The 18001-nt window shown below is 44.1% G+C and overlaps 2 protein-coding genes across 9 annotated transcripts in view; one reads left to right on the forward strand and one right to left on the reverse strand.

Annotated features, from left to right (window-relative positions):
• PAN3 (poly(A) specific ribonuclease subunit PAN3) overlaps positions 1–6234 on the reverse strand; it is an 81615-nt gene extending 75381 nt beyond the window's left edge. For 2 of the 6 annotated variants that reach the window (XM_062615116.1, XM_062615114.1), the window contains exons 1-2: positions 5495–6228; positions 54–194 (exon numbers count right to left, since the gene is read on the reverse strand). In XM_062615116.1, the coding sequence (XP_062471100.1) occupies positions 54–194; positions 5495–5918 (565 nt within the window). In that variant the 5' untranslated portion in view covers positions 5919–6228. Of the gene's footprint in view, positions 1–53; positions 195–5494 lie in introns of all 6 variants that reach the window. The other 4 variants (XM_062615113.1, XM_062615118.1, XM_062615119.1 and 1 more) reach the window with 4 other exon arrangements.
• A 3887-nt stretch (positions 6235–10121) lies between these two features.
• FLT3 (fms related receptor tyrosine kinase 3) overlaps positions 10122–18001 on the forward strand; it is a 41591-nt gene continuing 33711 nt past the window's right edge. For all 3 annotated transcript variants that reach the window (XM_062615110.1, XM_062615111.1, XM_062615112.1), the window contains exon 1: positions 10122–13452. In XM_062615110.1, the coding sequence (XP_062471094.1) occupies positions 13398–13452 (55 nt within the window). In that variant the 5' untranslated portion in view covers positions 10122–13397. The remainder of the gene's footprint in view (positions 13453–18001) is intronic.

Here is an 18001-nt window from a genome sequence, read left to right on the forward strand (position 1 = left end):
GAAGGTTCTAGAAAAGTGCTTCTACCTGCGTTTATCACCAAACCCTCACTTACCATTTGTCCACTTTTCCCGCAGCAGTCTAAATTTGCTTCTAGGTGGTTCCTTACAGATGGAACTCTTTCTGAGCTGGTCCCCAACGTCACTATTTTCTGGGCATTCAAATCCTTCCTGAAGGCCCCCTCCTACAGTGATACCTACAAAAAATCAGTTATCTAATATCTGCTAGATATAAACTAAATGGGGATGCTCTGTATCTTAAAAACACATTAACAAAACCTCTAATTATTAAGATACAAAATACAGCGCTTGCTCACATAATATAACTATCCCCCCACATACTCCTTTTCATCTTTACTTTTGAAGCAGAAAAACAGTTACAACAGTAATAGTGCTTTCTTTACATTCTTCAATACCCAACACAGGGTGGGTACTACCAGAAACAAATAATCACAGTTCTCCTCAGGAATCTGTAATTCCTGCAGAATATTTGGACTTTAAATGATTTCCAATACAATGAGGAAAACCCACAAAGTATTTAAACAGATGCAATCAGTTTCAAAGCCAATTAACAGTGAATTTCTACAAAAAAGTTTTATATGCTAATACTGCCCCTCAAAATCCCATATCACTTGGCAGACTGAGATTTTTTCCCTTCCCACCTTTCATTTTTCCTTAGCTCCCCCTAATAATTTTCCTCCTAGTCTCATTTCCACATGAAACACGTAAAAGGAAAAAGAAAAAACAGGTCTATTATTTCTGAATTCCTGGAAGCTGACATACAAGACAAAATCAGTACTTTTCATTTTCTCCCATGCATCTCGAACTGATTATTGTTTTTACTCTTCAACTCTCAGTTGTCTCTGTCTTCAAATGTCCCAAACGTCTCTTCAATTCTCAGAATTGTCTCCCCATTTCTTAAAAATATTCAGAGGAAAACAAGATGAAATTGTATCATCTATCAACTCCTGAAAAAGGTATTAGGAAAATTGGAAGGGGAAACATCTCTCTAAAAAGAAAACTGAGGCATACAGCAACTAATACAGCATCAGTTGCAAAAAGTACAAACAAGTCTGGAAAAAGAATTCTCAACCACACACTTTTACTATAGTACCTATGTTCTGCTTACAAGTGAAGAAGAAACAAACCCAGAGAAAAGTGACCAGTATGTGACATACCGCAACTATACTTATATTTAAAAGTTTGAGATAACTGTCCAAGTATTTCAAGTTGTAAATACTGAAATGTTACCAAGAAAAATCCGTATTTAGAATAATCCTAACCATTGTTACATTGCGTTAAGAAGTGTAATCCAACAGATCAAACAGATTATCTTTAGTACCTGTTTTGCTGAATAGCTTATCTTTTCATTTTTTCTATATCCACTGCTTCATTTTGTTTACAAAAGAATGGACTGGTAAAGACTTAAAACACTTTCAAAAAGCAGGAAATATACAAAAGTCTTTCCACTCCAAACCTAGTGCATTTATGGATTTCACAAAACCTATAGTGTAATGCTCACTTAAGCTAACCACCAAGCAATTGCACACAGAGAGCTCCTACAGCGATGGCCACTATCCACTCGTGCTATAACCAGCCACATGACACATGGATGGTGGGCTGCAAAAACATCATTGGACTAACTCAACAGAACCCAAGACCTTTCCACCTTCTGACAGGCTGGCAATAAAGTCTGTTCACAGACAGGCTTTCCCAGTATCTGCAGAGAACTCCACAGCAAGGCCACTCAGGGAAATACTGCAGGCACCTTACAGAAATATTTTGACTACAGATTTCTTAGGAGGACTCCAAAAAAAGGCTTTCTGGCAGAGAGCCAGATGAAAACATCTCGCAGGAAAGGGTGAGAGCTAACCTCTGTGATGGGGATCTCGGGCAGCAGCACCGCAGCAGTGGCCAGCTCCGCCGCCAGTAGCGGCGCCCACCCACAGATGCTGCCGCTGCGGTCCGGAGCTGGAGAGCACCGGGAGCTCCTTAGCAAAGCGCCTCTTGTGTTTTGAGCACATATACAGGAAACAAAGGCAAGAGGAGTGAGCACTACGTACCGTATGTTCTATGGCAAAAAGCAGGGTGGAAGTTCACAAATGTTTAGAGACATACTTCAGCTCCTATCTATTTACATAGCAGGTCTATGCTCAAAACAATACTGCACCTGTTAAAACTACCTGAAGGCTAGCAAATACAATTGCAGTTGCCTGTGCAACTTTAACCTGTCCAACCTGTGTACAGACATGATACATTTCAATACCACAATGAGCTTTTCCTCTAGAATTTCACTCATGCAGCATGAAGGGATAGTGTTATCGGAACGAGTGTGCAGCAAAGCAGGCTGCTGCTTTGCTTCTTACACAAGTTGGAAAGTGCCAGAGAGAACAGAGAGCAGATATCAGAAGAGAAATTTTTCATGTTACTATGCCCCCTACCAACTCTTCCATGGGCTGTTTCTTACAATCCTATTAATCAATCATGTATTTTCCCCTAAATACCAAGCATCAGTCATTTCCCCACCTCTGCTCCTACAGCCTTCTGATCCAGCACCACTGACACTACTGCTTACTAGGGTGACACGTGGGATGTGCAGGGGCAGATTTTGGCAGCTTACACATAGAAGGTGAGCCACACAGAAGGCTGAGCGCTCACAGCTCTAGAGGAAGAAGTAGGAATGGCACTTTGAACACATGAGCTCCACATGTCAAGTAATTTGGGGGTGGTGGGCAGCAATACTCTTTTCTGAGAGCAAACAGAGCTCATCACTATGGTCAGTCTCGTTTCCCAAGAACATGAAAACCCACAGTCAGGCCAAAGCAACATTAGCCCACTACCTCATCTCTGACACAGAACAGCAGCAGATACATCCACAAAAGCATAACCGTGAGGCAAGGATAAAGCAGGATTTCCTAGCAGGCACTCAGCCATGTGTAGGAAGAAGAGTCCAATTCAGAGATGATTTTTTCACATCTAATAATCTCAAGCAGAGTATTCTTCCAAGAATATCTGATCACTTTCGGAATCCCTGTCAGATGTTAGTATCCAAAACATCTATGGCACAGAATAGTTTAACCACATGTCATGCAAGAAATTTCTCCTAGTTAGCTCTGAGGATGTGCCCTGCTCATTCCACTTCATACCCTCATATTGAAATACTTCCACAGCAGAGTATTTTCACTGGTCGCCTTCTCCTCATCACTCAACATTCCTATCACTCATGTCGTGAAAATAAGTGGGTATTTGGGGAGCCATTGTGATTACCACAGAAAAACCCATAAGTAAATTAATAATCCTGTACTCAAAGAGGGATTAGAGTAACACACATGTTAGAATGAGGCACTGACCCACTTTTAACAATAAATAGGACTACACAGTTAATTAGCCAATGAGCATTATCTGCTCTGTGCACTGAACAAGGCTGGGGTCCAGTGAAGAAGGAAGAGAAGGTGGCATCCACAGCCATATAACTGAAGACTAACAAATAATTTTGAATTAGGGAAAACAGTCTGTGAGACTGTACAGGCAGGCAATTTTTTGGCAATGCCCAATTCCATTCTTAAACTCAGAACTTTATTTAACACCACTTAGTGTATTACTTCCTACATCCATAGAAATAAAATTTTCATTCCATTCACATAGAAATCATATTGTTAACACCCTGAATCATCATCAAAGTAAGGATTTTAGATATTAGCTTACCAGTACCTCTACAGACTCAGTCCAGATTTTGAATTTGTTTCTCAAATGTATACCAAAGCAAGGAAGCTTAGAAGTGAGACTGAGCCCACCCCCTAGCTCTTCAACTTGTTTTTCCTCTCCTTCCTTTCCTTACTCTTCCTTGCTTGTTAGTTCCTTCATCTAATAACTTCTACCAGTCCAAGCTTTTGGCTCCTATAACTTCAAGGGAGGTGACTTTCCCAGCAGGTAATCACTGATAACACCGAAGTGGGTTTATCCATTCTTGGTGCCCTCACTCCTCACATAATGGGTGCAACTGCAGAGAGCTCTGTGCAGTTTTAAACCTCTGACACAGTCAATAGAAGCCAGTTTTTTCTAAAAACTTCACATTTCAGCTTTTAACTCCAAGCCAAATTATACACCCTCTCTCTAAGCATGAGCCCCTTAATTAAATGGTTTTTAGTGATTTCCTTTCGCATAGGGGAAAACTATTTTGTGCCTAATTCAGTTCAACAGAAAAACTAACAAAAATCAACTTACAGCTGCTGGATCTAAGAAATTTCTACCTGTAAAAAAATAAAAAGGGCAAGATAGGCTTCAGCCTGAACTGAAGCTTGACAAAATTATCAAAATCTGAAAATAGTGTATTTTAATAGAAAGTATCAAGCAATTTTATATTACAGGCTCCTCCTGGAAGGGTACACATGATAGTGCTGGGTTAATGTAAGATACTGACAAGCTACCAACTAGAGAGATAACAACCCTCAGTGGCACAAGCTCCCCACACCTGGCAAAACGGCAGTTGCAGGTTCCTGAAACACTTATCAAGCACTAAAAACCTACATACAGGATGCTCAGCATGGTTGCATGTTAATTTTAAAAAAATAAACACTGCTATGACCATTTAGTAGTTGAGTCATTTCATGCCAACAAACACCGGATCTATGACAGCAATCAACAACGCAACCAAGCTTGATATACCCATTAAAAGTGGCATGACTTTTTCTGAAGGAGCATCTTTTCCTAGCTGCCAAATGCTGCTTTACCTACAAAACGAATGGTTATTCAAATCACTTTACTGCAACGTCTAACTATTGGGCCACACATTAGAAAGATGCATAACCTCACAGTAACAGCAATGCCACTCTGCATGGCATATGGGCGACCTGAACTCTCACCATCTGAGAAGGGAATCTAAATGAAGGCTGAAGACGCCTTGGAAAGCAACACCTTTAAGCAATTCCTGCTCACAGTAGCAGACAACGTAGATATATATAGCTAGTTATGTTTTTCTATATTTTTAATGCAATATTTCGTGGGAAAATTTAAAACTTCTAAGACCTGAAACTCAGCAGAGATTGCTAGGAAGAGCCCATCCAAAGGTGCTACCCCGAAAGCACAGCCTCACTGCCATCGCCCTCCTCCCAGCCCCACTTCAGGCACGAGGGTCCGTCCAACCTGCAGCAGCCCCGGTGCCCCCACAGCCGGCCGGGGAGGAACCCCTTCCCACACACACCTGCCCGCTCTGTCCGTCAGGACCGGCCGGGTCCTCGCTACATGCCTCCGGTACAGCCCCGTCCCGCCCGTTAGGGACAGCCCACCACGACCCCCAGCACCGGCAGAAGCCGGGAGCAAGGCGACAGGGGGGGAGACCCGAGGACCACCACCGCCACCATGACTGTTGTTATTTGTTTCCGGTAGCACCACAGCGTGTCGGGGAGCAGGAACAACGCGCCGCCGCCCGCCCCCCGCCGCCCCGCTCCCAGCAGCGCCCCCGCCCCACCCCACCGCCGGGCCGCCCCGCCGCACTCACTCGCCAGCCGCGGGCCATCCAGCCCCCCGCCGCTGCCGCCGCCTCCCGCCCCCAGCTCGGCTTTCTTAGGCCCCACCACCGCCGCCGCCGCCGCCGGGCCTGAGCTGGCCCCGTGCGGCGGGTAGCCAGGCCCGGCGGCGGCGGCGGCCGAGGGGATGGCGAGCGGGAGCCCGCCGAGGGGGGCGCCGGGGCCGGCGGGGGCGGCGCCCGGCTCTTCATGCAGGAACTGGCACTCCTCGCCGTAGAAGCAGGTCTTGTCCTTGGCGTAGTAACGGCAGAACTTCAGCTTCACGGCGCCGCCGCCGCCGCCACAGCCGGCCCCCACCCCGCCGGCCGCCGGACCCGCCACGCCGACCCCCGCCGCCGGAGGCGGTGGCCCTACCACCGGCGACGGCGACGAGCAGGGCAGGCCGCTGCTGTTCATGGCAACCGCCCCGCCGCCGCCGCCGGGGTCGGCACCATGGGGAAGGAGGGCGGCCGGGAGGGGGCGGGGAGGGGGAAGGGGCGCGGGAACCGCCGTCACCCCGGGCTCCGGCTGCGGAAGGGGGAGGAGGGGGCGACTCCGCGCCTCTTAAAGGGGCCGCGCGGGCCGCGGCGGGGGCGGCGGCGCCTCCTCAGTGGTCCCGGCGCTCGGGGTTGTTTATGCCATTTTCCTGTTCCTGAGCGGCCGCTCAGGCGCGCCTGCGCCGGCGCGGGGCATGATGGGTAGTGTCGCCGGTCCGGGGCAGGGCCGCTGAGCGCAGCGGGCGTAGAGCGGCGGGTAGGGGTTGTGGAGGTGCGGGCGGCGGAGCGCGGTGTGTGGCGGACCGGCTGCGAGGCAAGGCTGGCTGGGCTCTAGCGGCAGGGCGTTACGCGTACCGCCCGGCGCCAGCCAGCCCTCCGGTAACGCCCGCACTGAAGGGGCAAACTGCCGGCGCGCCTGACCACCGGCCTCCGCCCGAGCCCGAGCCCGGGGCTGCTGCCGCTCGGCTCTCGCGGGGGCCGCCGCGCTAGCGCTGCCGTTCACCTCGCGGGCAGAGGGCAGCGTGTTGGTGATGCGGCAGAATCCTGACCGATGTCCACCTCAAAAGCCATGTATCTCTTTCCCTGCTGTAGGCACTCAGCAGCACGCTTGCTTTTCCCTGCCGGCTGGGATAACGGGAAGGTAGCCTGTGGGATTTGCTCTCTCCTGGAGTCGAATCGGAGGGCGGGTGGTTTTTAGTGGGACTTCTGAAGTGTTTTCCTCTGAGAGTGGAGAATTATGTAATGGGAATTTTCAGTGACTCCCTGTCACTGAAAGGGAGTGTCACTGAAGCTACTGAAGATGTTTCATTAATTTTTTCTCAATCGAATTGTTGGCATAGCTTGTGCAGCTGAAGTGATGTATATATAGACAAAAAAAGCAGCATATGTTAAAGTGTACTTGACATTATTTTGGTAAGAAAAACATTTGCTGTAGAATTAAGATTACTTTTTTGTCTGTCATAGTCTTCTCTCTTAGCAAAAGTGAAAAGAAAATCAGGGCCTGTTTCCAGGATGCTTTGACAGTTTGTACAAAAAGAAATTAAAAAAAGAGTGAGCTTTTAAATGTCACATTGGAACAAATTGAAGTCTTTCTTCCTCAGATAAAGTCTTTAAAGACTTCAAGAAGTAAGCGGGCCTTAAGCTGAAATCTTAAAGATCACTATTTGTGCAGTCAGAATAGTGGCCTCTCCAAGCTTAGGAACCAGCTGGGGTGGGATGGGGAAAAGGTGTTTGCTCTGCAAAAAAAGGTTGGACAGAAAACTAGAATAGGATAAAGCTACAAGAGCCAGAGCTCCAGTTCCAGCCTAGTATCCCAGGAAAACAAGATGAGGGTATCATCTTTCTGTCATTCTCCAGCAATCATTTTCTTCCTTTCAACTGTATGGCAAAAAGTTCACAGCTTCTGTGTTCCTGCAAGTTTAGAAAAGCAAGCAAAAGGGTGGAAAGGTCCTGTTGGGTTTTCTATTAAGATCTCTGGGTAGGAGCTCAAAACAAACCACAGTGGGTTCCACAGTGAAGACAGTCCTCATAAACTCCTCAACCATGGGAAATGTCCCAGCTTGTGCCTTCTCTGATGACCGAAGTTGTTTTGCATCAGTATACGGATCAGAGGCAGTCCTAGCTGCTTTAACTGAGGTACCCACCGTGCTACTTGATTGTGTATCACTGAGGCCCCTGGCATCAGCGTTATGTCTCCGAGGAGTGAAACCAAGGGCTTCCTCACTCTGTGCACAGCTGCACACCAATGAACACCGGTGGCACTTCGCTCAGCTGCTGCAGTGGAGAAAGGGGGAGCCTGTGATTGCATTGTTTTCTCTCCCTTTATCCTGCTCATCCATGCCCTGGGAAGATGCCAGCACAGCGCAACTGGAGCCTTTGGGGTGTATGTGTACAAATAGGGGTTTGGGAGGTAGAAGATGTGTTGAGGTAATGCCATGTGTGGAGGAAGAGAAGAACCCCGTATCACCTTCTGCTGAAGTCCGGTAATCAGCAGTCTATCCCCCCTTATCATGTCCTCTGGAAAAATATCCCTTCCCTTCAGAAGGGTCAGACTGTGTGGACAAGTTATGTATGCGTGTGAAAAGGTTGGAAGGGGCTGCAAAAGGATGTTTGAGAAGAAAAATCTCAGCTTTCACCCAGAGGTTTCCCAAGCTTTGTGGATCTTTTTATCCATAGCTTTAGTACTGTGGATTTAATGGTATCAAGTTATCTTACAAGAGATTTCTTGATACATTTAGGGTAATACCTTTTCTGGGTAAACTGGTTGAACGTGAAATGAATTCTTCCAAGCAAAGACTTCAGTTGTGTAGCCACTCCCATTGCTGAAGTGTATTTTAACCTGAGTTTTCAACCTTGTGAGTCTGCTTTTCCCACAGCTCTTTTGTTGATCTATGCATATGTCTAATATTACATATACGCAGTGAGGTTAGGAGCAAGGACACAAAAAGGCTTGTGTATACAAGACCCACATTTTCTCTGTCTGCATGCTGTAGCTTGGGTCGAAAACATTCCCCCCTGGATGCAGGCAGAGCTGAGATAGCAGACTGGGCAGTACCATGGGATCCTGCCGGCCGGAGTGCCCGGGTAGCAGTGAGATGTGTGGTACCATCCTAAGGGTGTCTGGTGTAAGTGCTGTACCTGATACAAGCATCAAACCAGTTTGGAAGTGTTCCTCATCTTTTCTATGTTCTGTTGGCCAGCAGAGCAGCGTCAATAATGGGAAGAGGCTCAAGATGGCATAAGCCTTTTTGCGGCTCCAGCAAACTCTCATCTCTTCTGTCTCTTAATTTCTGTTCACTATGTATAAGAACTTGGCCTGAAGACTGACCTGCAGCTATTGAGTATGTAGGAGCCTGACACCTTCTCATTAATCATGTGTTCCCCTCCAGAATTCTGTTTTTATTGCCTGTTCCTGCTGGTCAGCCAGAGAGCTGAGGAGTCCTGCCGGCCATTCCCTATCTGCTTCAACTTGCGCTGCTACCTTGTGCAGTGGAAGGAGATTTACTGGACATTCCTGCAGATTAGTGATTGATGATCTTTTTTCCACAAGACTAGATCCCCTGTTGATTGAAGCTGGCACTTATATGGAGAGCACTACCATTCCTCTCCTGAGCACATACAGAGATTTACTTTGCAAGAGATCCAGGGAGCAAGACAAAGGAGAAACAGATAGATACCCCTGGGTCTTGTCCCACTTTGTAGTTAAGCCATAACTGTGGTGTGTTTTCCAACCCAGAAATAGCCAAGTGACAGAATTTGTATAATCTCTGACAGAAAGGCAGAATTAAACATTACGAGATGAAAAATAAGGGGGGAAAAGGGAAGTAGTATCCTTGGGAAGGAAATCCCTGCCAACAGCTCTTTTCTCCACCCAAATCAGGTTGCAAGTGCCAAATAGCTGTCCCCTAACATTCAAATCAGTGTTGAGAAGGCCATGTCTGCTATTGAGGGTGATAATTTCTCTTTGTGTTGACCCAAAATTAACATGTTTAGTAAATCATGTGGAAACAGATCCTGAAGTGCAGGCTGGCATCAGATAATGCAAATGAATAATAATACTTTTTGAGGGATAGGGTTATTGTAGCTGTGATTTTAATTTTTTTTAAGGCATAGGCAAGACAAGTTTTGTAGGTAGGAATCTTGTTAAACCAAGTAGTTCAAAAAAGTAATGCCTAAACACTTTTTTCAACAGTACCAGTTGGTCTATTAAAAGATATTATCTCTACTTACAAAACTGGCCTTGCTTAATGTTATTGAAATGGATCAAAGGAAATGCTTCTAAAAAAAGTTTTCAAATAATCTGAATTTAACCTTTAAAGTCTATCATTATAGTGTATCATTAAGAAAAAAAAGTTAGCAAGATTTACAAAACTATAAGCATAATCAGAGTCCACAGTAATATTAGACAAGAATTTAGCATTTGCTCATTTATTTTTTTGAAGGAAGAGTAATAAAGCCTGATAGTTCAGGATATACACCAACTGCTGTCTGAAGTCTAAGGGAAATTGCCACTCTTTAAGGAGATGATTCCACAAAATTAAGGGGCTTTTTATCTTCCTTTGAAATGTTTGAGAATTACTAATAGAAAAACATGACTGCTACTGCGGAACCCAGGACAGGCAGTCAGGATATTGGCTTGAATAAGTAGGACCAAACTGCTGTGGCAATACCCATGTGTCCCGAACTAGGCGGTTGTCTTTACTAACAGTATCTGGAAGAAACTAAATGTTGCTCCTAACTCAGCTCCCATTCACATGCAAAAAGAATTTCATTCCCACTCAGTGAAGTCTTGAATTCAAATCAAGTAGCAAATCAGGAGCTGACCTTGAAGTGCTTCCGCTAACACCTACATTCAAAATGTATGCTAACACCTGTGTTAATAATGTATAAGGCGGAGGTCTAGCCCTAAGCTAGAGTTCATATTAGTACAAGCACTAAAATATAAGTCTAGTTTAACTGTGGTAGTAATCCAGTCATACATTTTAGCTAGAGTTTCTTGCCATGTGGCTACTCCCACTGGGGCTGGCTTTATCTAACTGGTGCAGTGAAGACCAACCATAGTGTGACATAACTTGGATAAAATACTTGGTAACAGAAAGCACTCTTTCGTGGTGGAAAAAACCCAACCCAGCCTACTCACTTAGCAGAATGCTTTACGTGTGTATGACACATTTGTTTAACCATCTCTACCCTCAGTCCAGCACCTCTGGGAATAAGCCAATATGCCAGATTTTATAAATTTATTTTGCTTCCATCCAATAGATATGAACTGTCCTAGCTGATAGCATCTTTCACAGAAGCTTTTAAGCCGAAAACATGACGTATGCATTGAGACTTCTGATACCAGATCAGCTGAATCACCAGCAACAGTCTCGTGATTAAGAAAGTTAGTGTTAGTTTCATCTTGTCGCAAGCACAAAAAAGTGTAAGACCTTCAATGGCATCCCAGCAGCTTCCAGTGCTGAATGCATTAAGTGAAAGAGAAAACAAAGCACTTTACTTACTTGCCAATTTTAAATCAAAAGACACACGTTTGTGTGTATGTAAGTGTTCGGACAGGTCATTGCCATGCCACCCAACTGCCCATGAGCAGTAAGTAGCTGAGGTAGATGTCTAGTAGTTTCAGAACAGAAGCACAAAGTGTCTACTCCCTGGTTTCTGAGGGCAAAACCTGTATGGAGGTATGGTGTTGAAAGGGATACAAGAAAGTACAAGAAAAAACATGGATTTACTGGAGTAAGTCCAGTGAAGAGCCATGAAAAAGTTAAGGGATTGGGGTATCTGACATGCTAGAAGGGGGTGAAAGGACTGGGGCTATTTATCCTGGAGAAGAGAGCTTTGGATCTTACCACTATGTATAAATATCGGGGGGGGACCTAGACTCCTTTCTGTGGTACCCAGTAACAGGACCAAAGACAATGGGCACAAATTGAGACACAGGACATTCCCCTAGAATGTCAGGCAGCACATTTTTACTGCGAGGGTGGTTGAGTGCTGAATAATTACCTGGAGAAGTTGTGGACTCTCCATCCTTGGAGATATTACTGGATGTGTTCTGGGGCAACCTGTGCTAGCTGATCATGTTTTCAACATGGGACTGAACTAAGTGATCGCCAGAAGTGTTTTCCAACCTCATCCATGCTGGGACTGAGTACCAGTGAGGGCTGTGGAAAGCAAAAGGCAACCTGCCAGCTAGGAAATCTTGTTGCCAGCATGACATTTCCCTGCTTGCAATGATTTCTCTAGGGCCTGTGGAATCCTCTACTTCCTTTCCCAGTTTTTGAATCCTTGCAAATGTGTACCTCCCTAGTTTTCATATAATTTCAGCACCTTCCTTTGAACTGCATCACATACAAACTTGTCTCCAGCACCAGAGTACAATGCTATTGCCCCAGTCTTCTAGGGCAGTCTTGTGAGAGATCATCCACTTGTCTTTGCTAATGATGGTGGTCTCAATGCCATTTCCCCTATTGTCCCTGCAATTACGTATGGGACATTTTCTGTGGCTTCTTTTACCTATGATATGTCTGCCTATTTCTAGTCCATCTACATTTTTATTTAATCTACCCTAATTCAAAAGAAGCTATTTACCAGGTATCAGTAAAAAATACAAATATATAGGTATCACCTCTGACAGGTTTCTGGGAACACCTTACTGATGCTGAATTTATTTTTTAGGGATTCTTTTTATTCAGGTTCTGTACAATTGCAGAATGAATTCTTAGTCCCTAGCAAGTAAAACTGTAACTGATTGAATAATGTAATAAAATATACTTTTAGATGTAAACTGTAACAGTTGAATGAATAATAAAAATACCCCAGCGTATCCTGTGGGATCATGGGGCAGATGCTCCAGCTTATCCCTTAAAATTGGATCCACTTTCTGCCTGGGGCTGTGACGTGGGGCTGTGGAAGCTGGGGAGACCCTCCTGCTCCTCTGTGATGTCCTGTCCTAATACAAACAAGAGGCCTTGCTGGGGTGAGCAACTTCAGCCAGGGCCAGGATGGTTCTACCCTTTACACACCAGTGACTGGGAGACAATGATGAGGCAGGTCCTGGCATGCTACACTCCAAGGAAGGCAGCAAGTGGGGACAGCTAAGAGCAGAGGGGCTGTGTCCCTAGAGGCTCATGTCTGAGGGTGAGCCTGGAGATCTTTATTTTTATCCCCTTGACAAATCATTTGCAAAACGACTTCAGAGCAGCTGTAGCTTAGTATAAACCTCCTGTGGACAGTGCTAGTTCCCTCTTCCCCTAGCGTAAACACAGCCCCATGCCAAAAACCTGCTCCCCATCCATTGGCTCATGGAAGTGACCACAGCAAGTCCTCCGTCACCAGCAGACCAAGCACTCACCCAGCACAAGAAACCTCCCTCAGCCCACGATGGCATATATGGCAGGGTGTTCCCATGGAATCACACAAACTTTGGATTGTTTTTTTAAGCTCTTTAGCTTGGCAGTGACACTTGTTCTCCCCCTCATCAATACTCAGATAAATTATGCAGACTGCCGGTGCACGAAAGCAGAAACTATAACTGTTTCAAAAATAAGAATTGAAGTGAGACAGCAAAAAAAATCAGCTGCACTAAATTTAGCCAAGAAAATAGGTTTGTGTAGAAGTGTGAGAGAAGAGGTAAAGAGACGGGCAAGGACTGTGCAGCTGGAGTGGAGGCAGCTGTTTGGCTTGGCAGAGGCATTCTCTGACAGAAGGAAGATGCTCCCCAACTTTCAGAGAGGCCCCTATTCTCCCTGTACCACAGTGTTTCCTTCAGGCTGAGGTCTCGGGACCTTGATTTTGAAGAAGTGGTTTCACTGCGGGCAGTGACGTGCACCCTTAAGCCACCACCTGCACGACTCGGTTTCACTCACTGGGGCTGGGGCACTGCAGGGCATCACCAGCCATGGCAGCAGTCTGGCCCCGTGGCCACCCTGATGGAAGCACATTTCAGCTAGCAGGTACAGTCTCCTCATGCTCCTCCTTTGACCCTTTCCTCTCCATTTCCCACTCTCTCACTGCATCACTTCGCACCTTTCCTTTCTTTCACCTTTGACTTCTTATCCATTCATTTTCTCTTGCATCTTTTCTTTTCTGGCCCACCTTTCTCCTCTCTTCTGGACATGCTCTTCTCCCTTCCATGACCCTAATTTCTCCCAGTCCGGCCTGGCTTTTGCTGTCACTGCATCTGACACATTTCTTGCTCAAGTATTTAACATCATTAAATAAGAGTATTAAAGTATTTAAGAATACTGGGTTTTTTTGTTTTCTTCTTCCTGGTGTAAATGTGTTCCTGGTGTTAATGCTAGCTTGACCTGATCACATTAAGTAATATATCTGCAGTATCCCAGGTAAATAATCTGCTAATCAGATACCTTGGTAGAGTAGAATATGATGCATCTGTATCTTAACAGGTTTTGTTGTTGTTATTCAATGACCTAAATAGAAGAAGGCACGATATTAATATCTGAAAGTGCCTTTAATTTTTTTTTATTTTTTTATTTCCTGGTTAGAGGGAAGAGTTTTGGATTTTAAACTTGATTTCCTCTACCAAAAATCTTCCCAACAATTAGCTGTTAAGAGAAAATGAAATAGTGTTTGTTTCCATCTCAAATGCCTGAAACTATTCTTCTCTAACCATAAAATGAATGTCTTGCTCCTATCAAACATGATCTTGCTGATTCAAAATCCAGGACTGAAAAAAAAGAGAGTGTTTCTTTTTCCTGGTTGATGCAGTTCTGATGCATGCCTGGGAAAGTTATTTAACTAACTGTGGTCCATTTTCAGCTGTATATACAAGGATAATAATACTTACTTCAAAGAGCAATTGTTAGACATTATTCATTCATGGTTGAAAGTCTAGGTTGAGCTATTTGAAGAGAAGGTGGAGTAGAAATGAAAATGAGTATTCTATGATCTCATGCTTTGCATGACTGATGATACTACTACTAAGCAAACCCTGTCAAAGAGGGTTTTTTGTGTTTTCTTTTTGACTGAGATTTGCTAGTCTTGCAGGCTGCGTACCAAAGTAAATAAAAACGATTAGCATTTGGGATGTGATGGTGTCCAAAGGCCCTTGCAAGGGATAGACTTCAGCAGGGCTAAGAGACAATTCTTCAAAGACAGCAAAAGGTGTGAGAGCCCCAAGGGGTGATTTTCTCCAGGACAACTGTTGTTCTTTCTCTTGAGGTGTCATTTAGTCAAGGCAAAGTATGTAGGGAGGCGGTGTTCCTTCTCATAAGGCTAGCTGTTACAGGAAAAAGCAGCAAATCTTTTGGACATACAAACCAGCTAGGATTTGAAGGATCAGATGTGTAGCTGACAGCAGAAAGCCTGAGAACTGCTAGCTCCATACATTTCTCTATAGCAGATCACTCTTTAAAAGCAACTTTGATGTCAATATCACAAGCATTCAATTAATTATATGTAATTTCTTAAATATACGTGTGTTCCTGTTAAGAATCTATAGGCTGTCTAGAGATAAAACCTTGTATTTGTGTACTTGACGGAGAATATCCATATAATGAACTAGAATCATCAGAAACTGCAACACTTCACCAGCAAAGAAAAGCTAAACGGTAATAACACCTAGAGGAGAATTTCCACAGTATCTGTAGACTTAGGGCACCACATCAGTCTTTAAATTATAGTCTCAGAACTTCAAAAGTTGCAGGAAAGAAGAAGCATCTTGCCTGTGTTATTTGCTGGAAATAAATGCTTCCCAGCAGCAAGGAATGTAATCACAAGAACCTTAGAAAGCGATATATAGAATACAATATATATGTAAATACAGCTATATACATTAAAAGCACTATTCCAGTTCCTCATGTTCTTAACTTTTTCTGGTCATCCCAAGCAATAGCTTGTGTTTAAAGAGCATACAATCTAGCATACAATTAGCCTTGCATTAGTAGTGGATGAGTTGGGAGGGTGGATTGGGCCTGGGAAGTGAAGCAGTAGTAGTTTTGTGTTTTACAAATTAGAGAATTTAGTGATGAACAGAGACTTTCGGTGACCTTTCTCATGAGGGAAGTTTTCCATTAGCAACTGCTCTTGCTCTTGTTCATGAAACCCACAACTTCAGGGGATGGAGAAATGAAGCTGTGAGATGCTGACTGAGATCTCCCTGTGGCTGGCAAATAAGAGGAAATTTTATATGTGCAAGAACTGCAGGCTCAGGCCCTAACAAGCTCTGGATTAGACAATGGTGTGTCTGATTGCACAAAAAGTATAGGACAATACTTTTGAACACCCCTTCACAGAACATACAAGTGTCCATTACATTCCTATGGCAGAGACCCAGGAATAGATGGGCCAGCACACTTCTCCTTCCTCAGGAGAACCCCAGAAACGCTTGGGACCCAGTCACCTGCAGGATCTGTCCATCTCCCAGCAATACACTGATTTCTCTCTGAAGAAACAGCTGACAAACATTCCAGAACAAGTTCAGGCACCAAGCCCTGCCACTGGCAGGAAGGTGAAATCAATGAGCACCCCAGGGGGAATCAAGTTTGATCCTGTCTCTTTCCCAAAACATGCAAAAACCTGGGTGCAAGCTAGTTGTGAATGTTGGATAAGGCCAGTACATGGTCTGCTTACTCAAGGAAACAGTTGTGCCCAGCAGAACATACTTACACAGTTATCTATCTCCAAGTACTTTGTGGACCAGAAGATAAGGTATCACTTCTGAAGATTCCTGAATCTGAAAGGGTTGTTTAGAAAAGGGGTTATTTTCCTGTAAAAGTAAATGCAATTTAAAACCATGTGTGATTTAATTCCTTGAGGTTTGACCCCACTTGCTTCATTCCCCCAAACCCCTCTTTTCACAAGAAAATTCCAGGTTACCCATATTTCAAGCTACTGAGAAGCTGGAAGATGCCCAGAGCACAGCCTGAGTCACAGGGCCACCCCCACGTCTCTGCCCAGTGGTGAATGTGTGTGTGTTGCTGTGGCTGCTAAGCAGTGACAGGTTTGTCAGAGGAGCAGAGCTGGGGACATCCTGCCCTTCTGCAGCATCCCCTTAGAGACTCCTTCCCATAGCAACATCAAAATAATATAGTGCAGATCACCTTTTGTTCACAGGTTTCTTAAAATGTAGCGTTCAAAAGACTTGAAACTTCATGGCATAAACTCACCCAATTTTCAGGTTCTGCTCTGTTAGCTGAGAAGCTGGTTTGTGTAACTGGGTTGAGTTTTGTCTTTGAGGTTTTCTGAAGAACTTCATAGAGATGTTTGCTGTGAAAGGCAATAATGAACAGGTCCAGCAAACAGCAGTGGAAATTAAATTGGAGAGTAAAACATTTATGGAGCAAAAATGTGGAAGAGCAGGAGTGGATGACCAGTGAAAGCAGAAAGCAATTTCAGTTTTTTATAGTAACACTAGAAACGGACAAGGACTGTTTAATCCCAGTGATTATACATTTCTAAAAAGAAAATAGAGACCAAAAAATCAGTCTAGAGCCAGCAAACAGAACATTTCTCAAATGGGTAGGAAGGGCTTATTCCCCATATGGCTTAATCCTAGTGATCTTAATAGAAATGCATTTAAGAAGATGCTCTAGGACTTTAAATGCAAAATGCTTCCTTAAGGAATCTGTAACCTTCAAACACAGATAATGCCCTAAAAATTGCTGGTATGGTTGAAGAATAGACTTTTCTTCTCTGTATTTTATGACAAATAAGATGATAAGAAAGTTAGACAGATAGATAAGTGGATAAACATTGTGTGCCTATGTCCCATCCAAAGAAAGGAATGGCTCCCTATTTTTCTAAGATGTTTCCTTAAAAACTGCTGAAAAAAAAACTGAACAGGGTAAAAAAAACAGAAAAGCAACCTTATGGCCTGGATAATTAGCTCTGTTACTGTTGTAAAAGTAGACATTATTTACTCCTTTCTTTGTAGTCTAGGCTTAATGGTGTAGATAAGATTTCTAATGGGTGAGATACAAGAGCTGGGTTGAAAAGTGTTTTATTGTTACAGCCTGCTCTTTAAGGAATATATTGGATTTTACATTTGTACAACTGCTTGGGAATTGCAATTCTTTTTCAACACTAACCTCATAATGATGCAAGTAAGAACAATTGGTTAGGGGGTTTCGTTCATTCTTACCAAATTTGGTACCAAATACCAATTACCATTTTTATCAAATACCTTGGATTCGTTCTTTTCATATTTTGTAGCAAAACCATTCTCTCCTACTCTTCTTTCTGTCCATCCTTCCCCCTTGCACAGTTAAGGCCTTCGGTGTTCCCTCCTCACCCCCTTTTCCAGGAAAGAAAGGGTACATTCAGCTATGGAAACTGTTGTTTTGATTCAAAAGAGAGGTTTTACAATACCAGGATGACTGCTAGTATCATTTCATTATCTGCCATCATCTGTTTTCATTTCTCTTTGAGGCAGAAATTTTTCTCCTTGTTAATGAGGTGCCAGGAATCTCATACCTTTGCCTTTAGGTGTTTAAATAAAGTGATCCTTGCTTGCAAGAACTTAGTAATTCCGCTAATGTCAAT

The sequence above is a fragment of the Pezoporus occidentalis genome, unplaced genomic scaffold, assembly GCF_034315485.1.
Source record: "Pezoporus occidentalis ecotype Australia unplaced genomic scaffold, CSIRO_AGI_Poc_V1 ctg18, whole genome shotgun sequence".
Lineage (NCBI taxonomy): Eukaryota > Metazoa > Chordata > Aves > Psittaciformes > Psittacidae > Pezoporus > Pezoporus occidentalis.